At 29.0% G+C, this 17,301-nt stretch overlaps 1 protein-coding gene and 1 long non-coding RNA gene across 2 annotated transcripts; both read left to right on the top strand.

The window, feature by feature from the left end:
• Positions 1-983: 983 nt before the first annotated feature.
• LOC117128384 lies at positions 984-12,993 on the top strand. Its single transcript, XR_004451683.1, has 2 exons — positions 984-5,641; positions 7,959-12,993. It is a non-coding gene; the product is annotated as an uncharacterized LOC117128384 (long non-coding RNA).
• A 1,161-nt stretch (positions 12,994-14,154) lies between these two features.
• On the top strand, positions 14,155-16,490 carry LOC103839478 (DELLA protein RGA2-like). The gene has a single exon (XM_009115980.3). The coding sequence runs from the start codon at positions 14,471-14,473 to the stop codon at positions 16,208-16,210; it is 1,740 nt and encodes a 579-aa protein (XP_009114228.2). The 5' UTR covers positions 14,155-14,470; the 3' UTR covers positions 16,211-16,490.
• The last annotated feature ends 811 nt before the right edge of the window (positions 16,491-17,301 follow it).

The following is a 17,301-nucleotide window of genomic DNA, read 5'->3' as shown; positions in this document are numbered from 1 at the left end:
TTACTTACTTTTATCTTTTTCTGCATATTATAAAATAATAAAATAATAACTATATATTAAATAACTAATAAATCAGTTACTATTATGTAATAAATTGGCTTGCACATATAAATCAAATAACCACTCTTGTTTATTTCCAATCATTTTTGGATAAATAAATCAAAACAATCAACCTTATCTATCGTATATGATATATAATTAAATGTAAACGATATGAAGTAAATATATATTAGCATAAACACTATTAAAATAAAATTATTTATTTATATGATTTTATTATCATTGTATCTTATTATAGAAAACATTTAAACATTGATCACAAAATTTTATGTTAGAATTTTAACAGTTTAGTAATTTATACTCGTTTTGAAAAATTCAAAATACAACATATACAAAAAATCTAATTTTTAATATATGATTAATGTAATTGTGTAATTTATTTTTAATAATAAAGAATTAAACCAAAAATGATAGAAAATATACAAATTATTAGTAAATCTTCGTTATTTAAAATCATTAATTACTATATATATCATAATCACATTAGGTAATTCCGTAGGTTTTATTTAAGGAAATAATATATAATAAATTTCAATTTGATAAATGAATGGTCCATAATGAACATACTATATAATATACCATTCCCTAACAATTTTATTTTGGACTAACAAAATTCTCAATTGATTTTCAAGCCGCCACGTAAACAAATTAACATTCCAATTACGTGAAAACTCAGCATGACACTTTTTTATTATATATTATTTCCTTAAATAAGACCTATGAAATTACATAATGTGATTATGATATATATAGTAATTAATGATTTTAAATAATGAAGATTTGCTAATAATCTGTATATTTTCTATCATTTTTATTTAATTCTTTATTATTAAAATAAATTACACAATTACATTAATCATGTATTAAAAATTAGATTTTTTTTTTGTATATGTTGTCTTTTGAATTTTTCAAAACTAGTATAAATTACTAAAACTGTTAAAAGTCTCACAATGTTTAAATCTTTTTATATAACTGTTAGATCAATGTTTAAATCTTTTTATATAATAAGATACAATGATAATAAAATCATATAAATAAATAATTTTATTTTAATAGGAGTTATGTAAATATATATATACTTCATATCGTTTAAATTTAATTATATATCATATACGATAGATAAGATTGATTGTTTTGATTTATTTATCTCAAAATGATTGCGAATCAACAGGAGCGGTCATTTGATTTATAAGTGCAAGGCAATTTATTACATAATAGTAACTATTTCTTAGTTATTTAATATATAATTATTATTTTATTATTTCATAATATGCAGAAAAATATAAAATAAGTAATAAATATAAAATATTTACTCTACACAAGACGCATATATTAACCTAAGTATGCATCTTCTTAACAATTTTGAATCTTAAACATTTTCTAGTTCTCATACCAAAATAAAAGAAATAAATAAGAATAAACTCAAAAATCAGTATTGATATCGAGCAATAACTAAAATGACACAAAAAGAAGAAAAATATCGAAGATAGATAGGATTGACACGTGAACGTAAACTTCTCATAACCATAATTAACTTTTAAATTGCTAAATCATGATATAAAACCGAGGTGGCATAGTTTCATTGTTACCAAATAGTATGCATGAAATTCTTCGGCTTAAACGTTAGGTTTTTATGCAATAAATTATTTTTTGACCTAAAATATTTTTAAAATAGGATCAGTTCATTAGTAAACAAATTATGTAATTAACAAAAAAGTTTTTAAAAATTTGTATAAAGGCCAAAAATATTAATTTGATCAATAATATAAATTTTGTTTTCCATACGATATTTCTTAAATAATTTTCATATAAATTTACTTTGCGCAAGGCGCATGTCTTATCCTAGTGAAATATGATTAACAAAAACAATATTATGATGTCAAGTTATTGATTGGAATCATGATTATTTATATATATGGCAAATTCAAATGATTGTGATTTCTTTTAATTTTAAAATACATTACCAAAAGAAGAAGCTAGTTATCAAATCATATTTGCTGTCCTGCATAATGAATTTTCTAGAAGAAAAGTATGGTATAATACTATAATGGTATCATCTCTAAGACGTAACACGTTAAATAAATGATTTCTTAAAAACGCAATAAAGGAGACCACCACCAAAAGAAGAAATGGCCTATAGGGTTTTCAAATTTAATATTTCTCATTGATGACCATTTAGGAGATTCTTTGCCATCAAAACTTGCTGAATATGGTAGACTCTTTTGATTTTTTTTTTCTATTTTAAATCTAAGAAACTTAGTTAGATATTAACGATGGATGCAAGTGCTCTATAGGCAGGCATTCTTATCTTGGATAAAAACATCGTATGTTTTTTTTTGTAACTTAAAACATCGTATGTTTCGTCGAGTGTAACCAAAAGATAGCAAATTTGATAATAACGATTGTTTTATGGTGGTTAATACTATGCAATACATGTCCAAATTTCTGTTAGTTGTCTATGGTACGATTGAGTCGATACTCTTTGTCGACAATTTGTGACTTGTAATTTTACACGTTGAATTGTTTGTCCGTTTTTACTATAATTACTTTTGAGTGAGAATCCAGTATCGGAGTGCATTGTTGTAGTAGGACACAAATGGCAATTTTTTCATCAATGGTAAGCTTGATTAAAAAAAAAAAAATTCCTAGGATAGCCTTTTTAGTTTATTTTTACAAAAATAGTTTTCAACGAAGAAAATGACCAAAATAAATTTTATTAAAAAGTAAAAATATTTGTATTCAAGGATTAATTAATCTAGACTTAGGGTTTAGAGTTAAGGATGGAGTCTTGGGATCGGGTTTCAGGATTTTAAAAAGAAAAAATAAATATTAAAATTTTTAAAATAAAAAAGATTATTTTGATCTTTTTTTTTTTGAATGCTATTTTGTAACAAAACTTAAAATTTGCTATTCGAGAAAAAATTGCCCAAAAAACACAAGTGCTTTTTTAGCGAGAAAAAATACTTGAGTACTCACGTTTCATAATCCGATCTTTGCAACGCCGATCGTGATATATACATGTCATGGTTATCAATAATTTTTATCCAAGATGAGAAAATAAGAAAAATGTAGTGAGACCCATGTGTCAGTAATTTTTAAAATGTTAACCTAATTGTTATTGAGTTTTAGAGACAATATGTCTATCATACTTTTCCTAAAATGTGATCTAAAACCAAGATTTTTTGTACAAGTGTATTTGAACCTAATATTAGACAATACTCCCTCCATTTCTAAATAGATGATGTTTAGGAAGTTTTTGATGTTTTAAAATAGATGATTTTTTCATATATCAATGTATATTTTAACGTTATCAAAACTGTGCAACCAATGATATCATCTTGTACTCGGTTTTGTGACTGGTTGAATAATTTTTAGTTTATATTTTAATGATATTTAAAAAAAAAAATTTAATAGTTATGCACAATCCTAGAACTTCATGTATTTTGAAACAGATAGAGTACATTTTTAGCAAAACAATAATATACTAGATTTTGATCCGCGCTTAGAAAAAGCGGATTTATTTGTTTTTCATTTATAGATCAAAAACTGATTTACAAACTACCATTATTTTTGTTTTCAACCATAATAATTAATAATTGAATTTTTAGATTTTTATCATTTATTTATTTTTCTTCAAAATACGGTATTTATTCGAAATATAGTAGTTGTTCTATAATAATGTTTGAGTTTTAAGATTTGTTTTCATATCCGACCTAGATTCATGGTTGAGCATATAGACCTGATACATTGTATATAATCCAGTTCGGATTTAATGAATAATTTGTTAATTATAAATCCGATCTTACCCGGTAAAAACCCAAAAACTCACTATTAACCTGCGATCTGATACCATATAGTATTTGATCCGATAAAACACAAAATATCTGATAGTATTTTTTAAAAATTGATTAAATTACTCATATATTTTTTAATATTACATAAATTAGTGATTCCTTAGAATTTGATGAAATTTTATTATGTTATCCAAATAAAAAATGATAATATAAAAAAAACTTATTGATATGACAATATTATTTTATTTTCGTTATTAATAACCTATTATAAGTTTGTGTTTTTATTTTAGATTTAAAAACTGATTTTAAGATAGTTTTTAAAATATTCTTGAACACTCGTAATTGCCATATCAATATTATGTATAAAATGATACTATACATGGAAAAATGATATTCAAAAATGTATATGATATATGATGTAGGATATAGGATTTTGGCTTGTATTAAAAATCTGTTTAATATTAAGATGATCTATTTTGAATATTGATTCATATAATTAAGAAAATAATATTTTCATGTTTGTTAATTTATTTATAGTTCATAAAATATTTACACTTATATTAAATTTAAAGTTAGTATATCTTTTAAATATATATATAAGTTTATTATTTATAGATCCATTTAGGTGTATGTGTTGATCCAAAACCAAAAGACTTAAATGATATTAATGAATTTTATTAATTCCTTGTAAAAATAAGGTATTTTTGAGAAAACTGTAATTTTCATGAAAGGTATAATTTGAGAATGATCATTTTTAATGGTATTGATATTTGACAAAACCTTTGTCCAAAAAAAAGATAATAAATAAATATTAGATAAAACCTTAGGCTTTAATCACGATAGCCCATAGGGGCCCAATACAAAGGATCACTACATAACATTTACGTTGTCTGGTAATCAATGGTGCGAGTGTAAATCGTTTGGAACTTCTTTCGAATCTTGATAATAAGTTGGGTTCATGTGTTTATATGTTTAGTGGAAACCAGTTTAGGTTTTTAAAGATGAAATAGAGAATAGAAACTCTACAACGTAGTAATTTCTTAAGAGGCAGTAAGAATATTTCTAATTTTATATCTTTTTCTTATTGACTATAAATAATTTGGGAATCTCAAATAGTTATCGACACATGCTAATAGTAAAGTGATAAACCATATCAGGAGAAATTACTCAAGAAGATGAGGAAAAATCTTGTGATAAAAGATTCCGAGTCTCATCAAATAGATTTCGCATGTCGCCTTCTCGGGTCGCAATCTTCTACATGTCCGTCTGTCGGCAAAACCTGTCTTTAATTCAATGATCATACCCGCTTTTATTTACTTTCGCTGCGTGTAATACTACTATTTATGATGATGTAATAAAATGAGTTTTGTTGAGACCAGTAATTAGTTTTTGTAGAAAAATACATCGATTACTAATATGGATAAAAACATAAACGAGCCACCTTTTTTATTCACGTGGTCTTTCATGCGTATTGCACCTGGAGCCAACGAAAGCTGATTTGTTCTTCCTCCTCAGTTCTCTCCCTCTTGTTACTTATTTCGTGCGTCGTCGTTTGTATAAAGCAAGTTAGAGATATCTAAGATTATATAACTATATTATCTTGACTCGCTTTGACGCCGTAGATCTCAAATTTATTAACTCACAGTACTGTGTTCCCCTTTGGCCAACCGATTCTTCACTTCTTCTTTTTTTAATTACCGTGCGCACGTATACCCTTGTAACCTGAACATTATACAATTACCATGTCTCCGCCGTTGTTGACTTGCTTTTTTATCTTCAATTATATAGTACTAGGATAAGACCCGCGCCTTGCGCGGGATTAAGTTATTATTTTTATTATATTTTGGAGAATAAAACAATAGTTTGGCTTCATTTGGATTACGGGTGTTCAATCCGGATATCGGGTTGGTTTCGGTTCGGTTCGGTTTTTTCGGTATTTGGTTAGTAAAATATAACTATTATACTAAATCCATATTTACTTTGACTTTATTCCTTCACATACTTTTGAAAGATTTCAACTGGACGACTAAATTGATCAGCCAATCTTGTTGCTTTAAATCATTAGTGTTTATATATATATATATATATATATATATATATATATATATATATATATATATATATATATATATATATTATTTAGTTTGAATATTTATTAAATAAAAATTCATATGCGTTATATTTTATGATCATTTGTAACTTATTATAACAAAAAAATAATCTATTGATCATAAAATTTTCAGAGTGGGAATATTCAAATTTCTAATAATATATAGACGTTTTGAAAAATTCAAATATAACTTATAAGAAAAAATATAAATGTTTAGTATATATTTAATGTGATTTTTTAATATCTTTCAATAATATAAAATTAAAAAAAAGAACTAAGATACCAAAATTGTTATCAAATATTTATTATTCATAATAATTAATTTTCATATATACGTTAATCATATTAGGTAATTTCGTAGATTCTAATTAAGGAAAGTGCAAAAAAAATTTTGGTAGATTATTTATCAATTCAATAGTTAGTTTAATAAAAAATATAATGTAAGTCAAGATGGACCAACCTATTTTTCTAAGAATAGTATATTTTATATAGTCATTTATTAAATGAGAATTTATAATCATACAGTTCTATGATCATTCATATCATTTTATAACTGAATATTTAAATCATCGATAACAAAATTTTCAATGTGAAATCTTTAATAAGTTTATAATTTATAAATGTTTTTGAAAATTCATTGAAAGTTTTAATATTAAAATATTTATGTAATCTTATGGTATATAGTATAATCTATATATATATATATAAATATATATGTTTTATTATTAAATGATATTTTTTACTCATATGGTTTTAAAATAATGTGTATCTTCTTATAATATTAAATAAAAGTTCATATTAATACAATTTTATGATCATTTGTAACTTATTATGACAAAAAAAAAATCTATTGATCACAAAATTTTCAGAGTGGGGATCTTCAAATTTCTAATAATTTATAGACGTTTTGAAAAATTCAAAATATAACATATAAGAAAAATTATAAATGTTTTTATTATATATTTAATGTGATTTTTAAATATATTTTAATAATATAAAATTAAAAAAAGAACTAAGATACAAAAATTGTTATCAAATATTTATTATTCATTATAATTAATTTTCACATATACGTTAATCATATTAGGTAATTTCGTAGCTTTTTTTTTAAGGAAAGTGCAAAACATTTTTTAGTACGTTATTTATCAATTCGATAGTTAGTTTATTAAAAAGTGTAATATAAGTTAAGATAGACCAACCTATTTTTCTAGGAATAGTATATTTTGTATAGTTATTTATTAAATAAGAATTTATAATCATACGGTTCTATGATCGTTCATATCGTTTTATAACAAAATATTTAAATCATCGATAACAAAATTTTCAATCTGAAATCTTTAATAAGTTTATAATTTATAAATGTTCTTGAAAATTCATTGAAAGTTTTAATATTAAAATATTTATGTAATCTTATGGTATATAGTGTTTAATATATATATATATTTATTTTATTATTAAATGATATTTTTTACTCATATGGTTTTAAAATCATGTGTATCTTCTTATAATAAAAATGTTAAACCATTGATTATTAATTTTTAACATAATAATTTTAATAGTTTTTGTCATTTATTGTCGTTTTTAAAAATTCAAAATATAACATATACGAAAAAATCTAAATTTTATTTTTATAGCTAATTTGATTGTTTAATTTATTTTAATAATATAAAATTAAGCAAAAAATGATGGAGGAGATATACATTGTTATCAAATCTTTATTATTAAACTCATTAATTGTCATATATATATTAGTCATTTATGGTAATTCCGTAGGTTTTATTTAAGGAAAGAAAATATCATATCATATCATTATATCATATAGTTTGACCAACTTATATATCTAACAACATATAAAAATCGAATGTGGACCTACTTATTTTTCAATTGAATGTAATTGACTATCTAATTGAGTGCCACCTATGCATTGGGGCCTCTTTTAATTAATACAAAATTGAGGTTACATCTTTTCAAATGTTCCTCAATTAATATATAAGGGATGTGATTGGAAACACTTTAACAAGATTAAAATATATTTAAAAAATACGGAAGAAAAAATTTTAGAGTAAATAATAGTAAACTGAATAAATAAAATATTTTCTATACTGAATTATTTTACTGTCGCTTTAGCTTTAAATAAGAGAGTAAGAAGTTAACATTTAAACCAGAAATATAAAACTATATAACATTTTTTATGTGATGGTGAAAAGAGTAACTGAAAATAAAACATTATTTCTCAACCCCAACAAAAACAATTACATCGTTATGTATTATAGATTTATAACGTATATATACTTAAGTATATATATATATATATATATTGGGAAACGACATTTGGAGATGTGAATGTGAAGTTCACATGGGTATAGTTTGTTTCAGATTTCTGCGTAGATTCCATGAACTGGCAAAATAATCAGTTACAGGAAATAAAATAAAATAAAATATAATTTGTAATGTTGGATTTTTCCATATGTGTTCTATTAAATGAATAATGTTTTTTATATTTAATGTTCTTACTAAAACAATTTATAGCATTTCCTCTCTAAACAAACGTGACCTGCACAGTAGTAATGACCAAGTAAAATTACTCGTCTCCTTTTTTTTTTGAACTACCAAATTACTCGTCTCCTTTAACTTTTATTTTTAAGCCTTTTTGAAAACGGTTGATAAAAAGTTTTTTTTTTATAACAGTTTAAATTGTGTTAATTAATGATACTTTTAACATCATTGTATGATACTTTCCTATTGTATTACTTTTGAGTGGTGTATTAGTAATTTCATTTTGGTTAGTTTCAATTGTTTGTAAATGGAAGTGGCACATGACATGGAGGTAGAGCGTGCCGTTCACCCTCCGGAACGACGGTGGTCAAGTAAAGGTGCTCACTTTCATGCTTAGACGACACGTACGCAATTTCCAGACTGTCTATAGTTATCTTTTATTGACGCGACATCTTCTTCGTGGGCAACACGCGCTGCCGTCTTCTGTTTTATTTATATTTAGTTATTAATCAATTTGTCCTCCCAAAATATATAGTTACTTATCCAAAGCCTAAAGGTGACTTTGCTTTTGATTTCGTAGCTATTAGCTAATTAACTCTTAAACTTTCCTAATAGTATAATCATAAATATATAAAATTAATGTATATTTTTCTTATAACATCATTTTGGCCTTGTAATATGTCAATGATTAGATTCTTATGTCTTGAATTCAACATGTTGTCTTTTTAATAAGAACTAAAATTTTATAATATTCTTTTAAAATAAGAAACCTTAATTTTTGTAATTTTTTGCTTTTGATTTACCAAATGTCTAAAATAATTCAAAATTTACACCACAGCGAAAATACATTGGATAAGCTGAGAAATAAGAATGAATATCTTTTGTTTGCACATAATGAATAGGAATTTTGTACTAGATAGCAAAATTGTAGACGTAAATTAGGTAACAGGTAAAGTGACTGTGCATTTTGCAGTAATACCTAAAATGTCTCTATAAACATAACAAAATTAAATAGAACGACCACTGACACGTATGAAGCAAAAGAATGACGAGACTGTTGTACATATCGAAAGTATCAATAATGCAAACAATCTTGAAACTTCTGATAATGCAAAGAATCGGAAATTCACTTATGTAGATATGCACCCTACTGTCATATATCCGGTTAATAATAGTAAAACCCGGATTAGATAAATGTAATCATGCTATAATTGCAGCCTATTGACACATATACGCGTATCTCTAGCTCTTGCCTTCTTTAATAAGATACTTCTAACATTTAAGCTCCGTTATTTGACAGGGAACCGACACCATCTCCCAACATGGATAGTATTTTGATTGATATATCAAGATGAACAGGATGTCATGGTCCTATGGCGTCGAGCACTGCTCATATCACTTTCAGCGCATGAAACAACATGTTGTAAAATATCTTCCTATCAATTACATTTCTGACAAACAATTTGTAAAATATCTCACAACTCTTCTCTCTTCAATTATTAGAGCTATATCCGATTTCAATATCTTATATCATCATTTTAAATGAATGTATCTGGTTTCGAAACGTTGATTGCGTTTGGAAACAGTTGCAATACAATATAATTTTTTTAGCATCAGCTCCGGTAGCAGATAACACATATGTAACGAAGAAATTGTGGCTAGAAGAGAGAATTGACAACTCAGGGCAAAATTAACATAGTTCCCCAATTATTTAAAAAAAATCAATACTTCTATAATTACCTCCTCCAATTTGCGTATTTCTAGCTAAATAGGCCTAATGAATAATCCTAATTCTGGTATTCATGCAATTTAGGTGCCCCTACCAACTATGAGTGCCTTCCTGCCACCTCATATCGATTGATGGGCAATTCACATATATGTTTGTACAATTACATTTTTGGTAACTCTATTTTATTAAGTTATTTATATATGTTCTGCAAGAATAATTTGTTATGACAGATGATTTGATACCACATTCATTTTCTGTCTTCCACCACCAGAAGAAAAATCAAAGGGCGAACTTGATTGCAAATTATACACAGTCAAATCTCACCACATTACATAACACTAGTATTACAGAAAAAAAACACAACCCTTGATAAGAAGATTTCACAAATTTAAGCATTTCCATTCGAAAAGAAAATGTATACATACTATTATTCATCGGGCGTTTACATTTGCGAGAATATATTTACGTTTTCGGGGGAAAAAATCCATATATAGACGAACCTTCAAAATCATGTGAGAATAATTAGTTTTATTAATGTAATAATGCACTGATTGTCGAATCAGAATGAAGGAATTTTAATTTATAACTTGTTATTTCCAGTCACTAATAATATCATCTTATCTTAAAAATTAAAGAATCGTGTTTACGCATTAAACATAGGTATATAGCGTAACCACCACTTTTCTGTCTGTTGTTGTACGTACATTTTGATTACTACTCTTCCGTTGAATATAGTTCTATAAAAGTTCAAAATATAGCAACTATAATGTAGTGTTCAAGTAGAATAGCGTAGTAAAAAAAAAAAAATTGTTTTGAGAAATGAAAATGCATCTGGCTATATATCCGCTCGGTAACGTTATGCAAAAAAATATATGTTGTCATCAGTTCTTCTAATTATCGTTTAGTTAGAACCTAAGGTGTGTAAGAAATGGAAGATGATAGTGATAGATAAATCACATGTATCCGAATCAAAAATATAATTAATACGTAGTTGGCAAAGAACTAAAAAAAACTATTACAGAACGTATACTATGATTTAATAGTGTGATTCACAAAGATTTGGTGGTCGATGTGCACATAAAAAACTTAAATGTAAATTATGTTTATGCCACCGTGTAAGTTGTAACATATAACTAAACGTCTAATTAATCAGAGTATAGGCCCACTCAGTGAGTAATTGATTTGTATCATTTTACTTTACTTTTATTCATTATACTTCTATGTTTTTACTGTTTTTCATTTTACTTACTCATTCCTTTATTAATAAGCGATGTGAAACCATAATTTTCTAAGGAATTACATAAACATAAATATATATTCTCTCCGTTTCATATTGTAAGTAGTTTTAGAAAAAAAAATTATTTTAAAATGTAAGTACTTTTAATATTTCTAGATAATTTTTACATTATAACCAATCAAATTAAATAAATTTATTTTTGATTGGTTAAGTTATATCTAACCTATTTATTATATCATATTTTTAAAAATATAATATCTTTTTAATCTTTGTGCTTTTAACCAAACAGCTTACATTATAAAAGAGTACATTTTTTTATCAAATTTTTTTTTGATCAAATCATAAAAATATATGTTTAACCGTTTAATGTTGTCTTAAAAGATTGGAATATAATTTAGGTGATCCTCCTGATCATAATTATATAATTAATAATATTATGAGTAAATTTCACAATGGAAAGTATTAACAAAAATGTGAACCAAATAAAAATAGCAAGAAAGTGACGTAACATCACATTATAACATGTAACCATCAAAGTTAGAAAGGATAGAGATCAAAAATAAAAAAGGACGAACAAAAGAAAAAGGAATCCGTAAAAACGGCCGTCAACGGAAGCAGACTCAGGGCCTACGGGTTAGATCTTAGTAAATAGGACACGTGTATGAATCACATGGATAGTAGGGACCACAAATTCGAACGGCGTACATTTACTGAAAGCAATACCCTTCGATGGATTATGGGTCCACTACACGTGGAGCCATCACGTGCTGTCAGTTCGTGTTTCCCGAAGGGTACGAATATTTATTTAATAAATTCTATTTTTAACATCTGATATTGAAGCAGGCCGTTAATGACGGCGTTAAGCAATGACTTAGACACTGACGGACGTGGCCGTTATGCTTAAAACCGGGTTTCCTCGTCGCTCAATGTGTAGTTAAAATTGTCAATTGCTCGAGCGATAATAGTGAAAATTTACTTTATTTAATTACCACGGAAATAATTTGCATTACTAGCAAAACGTGATTTAAAGGCGGTTCAAATTAGTAATGGTTCAAACTACCATTGTTTTTAACCCGGGAATACCCGAGTCATATGGAACTAATTGCAAGTAGTTATAAAATTAGAGGCTCCCTATTTATATTATTGAACCTTTAGACAAAATGTTATGGATTACATATGTTTATGTGTATTTATATATTATACAGTTTTTTGTTATCTTCCTAAGTTCACAATGCTAGTTATATTATGTTTAGTCTTTGACAGTAAAAGTAGATTAGCATGTTCACTAAACTAAAATAGGTCTAACTAGACCTTTTCATGTTCGATAAAGAAAAAAGATCCAAGATGATGATTTTATTCAAAACCTAATTAGTTTTGTCGAATCTTTAACGGGAGGATCCGTGAGTGATCGCTATTTTATTTGTACACATCTCGAAAATTAGAGAATATATATAGGCCTAATTCTTAAATAACTAAAACGACTCGAAAATTAAAACGCATGGGTCCGATGATTTTTCAAAACCCAATTGCAGAATATTTCCATCGATTCATTAAGTTAGATAATCTTTTAAAAATATGTTCATAGACTTTTTTATTTTCTATGAAAATACTGTGATCTTAAAAAAATCAATTGACTTTATTGAATTACCATATGTTAAAAATTATTAAAAACTAAAAATTACAGAAAATAATATATTTATTATAGTGATTTAACGTGTTTTTTTTTAATATGTGTGAAAACACTAAAAATTACTTCCTTCGTTTTTCAATATAAGTCGTTTTAGAAAAACTTTTTTGTTTCAAATTATATGTCATTTTTAGCTTTCTATGTAACATTTATTAATAATTAATGTTGTCTGACCAATGATAATATATCTTTTATTTTTCTATTGGTTGAATTGTGGTTAGGTAAATAATTAGTGATGTTTTTGTTTTGAAAATCTAAAAATTAATAATTTTTTTAATCTATGTGCATAGCTTTTAAAACGACTTATATTAAAAAACGGAGGGAGTATTGTAATATGGTTTATACTGAATTTATATATATTGGATATATACATTATAATTTATTGAATTTATACATATTGTGGGAATTACTGTTGTTGTAACCAAAAACTACTTTTATTTTTCTGATTGTACGCATTTTTAGATTGATGTTTTCGATGGCCTGTGTTAATAAATTTGCTGGAAAGTTAATAAGGAAATCAGACTGTGAAATTATTTTACTTAACTCAAACCCCGAGACATGGTTGGTTGAATTATTATACAATTGAACCTGGGACCTAAAACAGTATCATGAACTGAGTTCAGCTTTTAAGTCAATTTTAATTATACACTGGAAAAGCATCTTCAGTTCTCCATCAAAAGAATCAACCAAAAAAGACCCCAAAATCTGTAGTATTTTAAAGATTTGACAAAAGGTTAATGATTCTCATTCTTCTTGGTACAATTTTTCAACATTTAAACAAAGTATTACAAAACCCAAAATATAATAAAAATGTCGGTTTAAGATAACATTGTAGTAGATCCACGACTTTTTACTAATCGGTCAAAATATTATGACATACGAGCTACCACTGACAGCAACAATGAAAGTAAACAATCTCTTCAAAATTTAATTCATTTTAATTGTAACACCGTTTGTGTTTATTTTACCTTAACTATGTTGCAGTTATTGTACAACTATAAAATGATTTAATATTGTATATATTCTCAGCCTTATCGCTTTCGAGGTGTAGCTGTTAGCCCTCCTCTGGTACATGATTCATTGGTCGTCGAGCCCCATCACCACCATTCTTTTTTATAAATTAATTTTTCATTTTCTCTGGTAAATAAAATTCATCATTTATTTTTAGTATTCGTATAATCATCATTGAAGTGGTAGCAGAAGTGAAAAACAAAGCAATCCCCGATTGCTTAAGATTCCTCACCTAGTCACATGCTCCTCTTCTTCCTCACCCAAAAAAGAAAGCAACCCCTAGATCCAAGATCAGAGCCCAAAATCAGACCAAACCAGAGTTAAACTATCGAACTAAATCAGAGACATGAAGAGAGATCTCCATCAGTTTCAAGGTCCTCCTGATACTAGATTCCCCAACCACGGGACAGCGAACACCGGTTCCTCTTCTAAAGACAAGATGATGATGGTCAAGGAAGAAGAAGACGGCGGAAACATGGATGAGCTTCTCGCTGTGTTGGGTTACAAGGTGAGGTCGTCCGAGATGGCCGAGGTTGCGTTGAAGCTAGAGCAGTTAGAGACCATGATGGGTAACGTTCAAGAAGACGGTTTATCCAATCTCGCGACGGATACTGTTCACTACAACCCGTCGGAGCTCTACTCGTGGCTTGATAACATGCTCACGGAGTTTAACCCGCCGCCGCCGGAGATAAACAACTCGTTTCTCGCCGGAGCTGGTGGTTCCGATTACGACCTCAAAGCCATTCCTGGAAACGCGATTTACGCGAGATCCGACCAGTTCGCGATAGATTCTTCCTCCTCGTCGAACCAAGCTGGTGATAACAGTCAGAGCACCAAGCGTCTGAAGTCATGCTCGAGCCCTGATTCGTTGGTTACAGGAACAACGGTAACAACCACAACCACTGAGTCAACTCGGTCTGTAGGCCTCGCAGCTGAGTCAACTCGGTCCATGGTCCTGGTGGACTCGCAAGAGAACGGTGTGCGTCTGGTCCACGCGCTCATGGCCTGCGCGGAAGCAATCCAGAACAACGATTTGTCCATAGCGGAAGCTCTGGTGAAGCAGATTGGATTCTTGGCCGTGTCTCAAGCCGGAGCCATGAGGAAAGTGGCGACGTACTTCGCCGAAGCTCTCGCGCGGCGGATCTACCGCCTCTCTCCGCCGCAGACTAAGATCGATCACTCTCTCTCCGACACGCTCCAGATGCACTTCTACGAGACGTGCCCTTACCTCAAGTTCGCTCACTTCACGGCCAACCAAGCCATCCTCGAGGCTTTCGAAGGGAAGAAGAGAGTCCACGTCATCGACTTCTCCATGAATCAAGGCCTGCAATGGCCGGCGCTTATGCAAGCCCTTGCGTTGAGAGAAGGTGGTCCTCCTGTTTTCCGGTTAACCGGGATTGGTCCTCCGGCGGCGGATAACTCCGACCATCTCCATGAGGTTGGGTGTAAGTTAGCTCAGCTCGCGGAAGCGATTCACGTGGAGTTTGAGTATCGTGGCTTCGTGGCTAATAGCTTGGCCGATCTCGATGCTTCGATGCTTGAGCTTAGACCGAGTGAGATCGAAGCTGTGGCGGTTAACTCTGTTTTCGAGCTACACAAGCTCCTTGGCCGTACCGGTGGGATAGAGAAAGTTCTCGGCGTGGTGAAACAGATTAAACCGGTGATTTTCACGGTGGTTGAGCAAGAATCGAGTCATAACGGTCCGGTTTTCTTAGACCGGTTTACTGAATCGCTGCATTACTATTCGACGTTGTTTGATTCCTTGGAAGGTGTTCCCAGTAGCCAAGACAAGGTTATGTCGGAAGTTTACTTAGGGAAACAGATTTGCAATCTCGTGGCTTGTGAAGGACCAGACCGGGTGGAGAGACACGAGACGCTGAGTCAATGGGCTAACCGGTTCGGTACGTCCGGTTTTGCGCCGGCACATCTCGGGTCTAACGCGTTTAAGCAAGCGAGTATGCTTTTGGCTTTGTTTAACGGCGGCGAAGGTTATCGTGTGGAGGAGAATAATGGGTGCTTGATGTTGGGTTGGCATACTCGGCCGCTGATAACAACCTCCGCTTGGAAGCTCTCGGCGGCGCACTGAGTGGACACGGAGACTAGGTTGGTGGTGGTGTGGTGGTGGGTTGAGTTGGTTGTTTGAGTTTCAAAATCAGTGGACCGGTGATGAGATATGTTCGGACCAGACCAGAACCGAACTGAATCGAACCGTTTTGCCGTTTGTTTAATTTATTTTCACCTGTTTAAAATTCTTATATCTTTTTTGTTAGCTCGTTTTTAATTTATGCTTTTTGGGGTAAGTTAAATATGCAGAGTATGTATTTACTAAATGTTTTAAAATAATACCTCATTTTCATGCCAAAAAATATCTTGACGACCAAAAACTGTCTATCTTAATTACAAGTTTACAACGTATGCATAGTAAATTAATAACTGGTGATATTAGATATTTAAATCTGTTATTAGTTTTTAAACGTGTTGTTGAGATGAGAACAGAGTACTAATTACGAAGATATACTTCAGCGTTTTTATACATGTCAAGTTTGTTGGTATCAATTTTTGTTTCCCTTTATATATTTCTACTTTCTTATTGGTTGCCACCGCAATATCAGATCAGGGAACGGGTCTTTTGAATATTTACTGAAAAATGAAATTATGAGTTAGAGATAGTATCTAATCTATAAATCAGCCTTTTAAATCATATGTTTAATATTTTACCAATGTAGAAACATTTGGTCTGTAACTTATTTAACGTTTTTTCTTCTTCTTTTTATAATGAATAACCAAACTTAGGCAGACAGGCTCATACCTATAATTCATACGTACCATTTTTAAAATCTAGAATCAGGTAGATGCATAGTCTATATGGAAAGTGCATAATACTATTTAAAATCGCCGGAACCATTTAAAATATAAGACGCTATTGTTATTATTTAAAATCACCCACAAACCCACACATTATGAGCTCGCTCGTCTAGAAAATACTCAAATGTGTCTCCTTTCATTTTAGTACTCTCCTCTCCTCTGCTTAGACTCTCTATTTAGTTTTAATGATTGCATTTCCACCACTACTCGTCGCTGTGAACCTTCTGTAAAAAATTAAAAATAAATATAATATTTAACTTTTTTTTGCTAAAATAATATTTGACATTTTACGAAAAAGAAAAAATCAAATGT

The sequence above is a fragment of the Brassica rapa genome, chromosome A09 (genome assembly GCF_000309985.2).
Source record: "Brassica rapa cultivar Chiifu-401-42 chromosome A09, CAAS_Brap_v3.01, whole genome shotgun sequence".
NCBI classification, from domain to species: Eukaryota; Viridiplantae; Streptophyta; class Magnoliopsida; order Brassicales; family Brassicaceae; genus Brassica; species Brassica rapa.
The sequence above is the reverse complement of the archived record's forward strand: the minus strand, read 5'-3'. Positions and strand labels throughout refer to the sequence as shown.

Coding starts and splice junctions, on each gene's coding strand:
- LOC103839478 (XM_009115980.3), top strand. CDS start 14,471: ATGAAGAGAGATCTCCATCAGTTTCAAGGTCCTCCTGATACTAGATTC.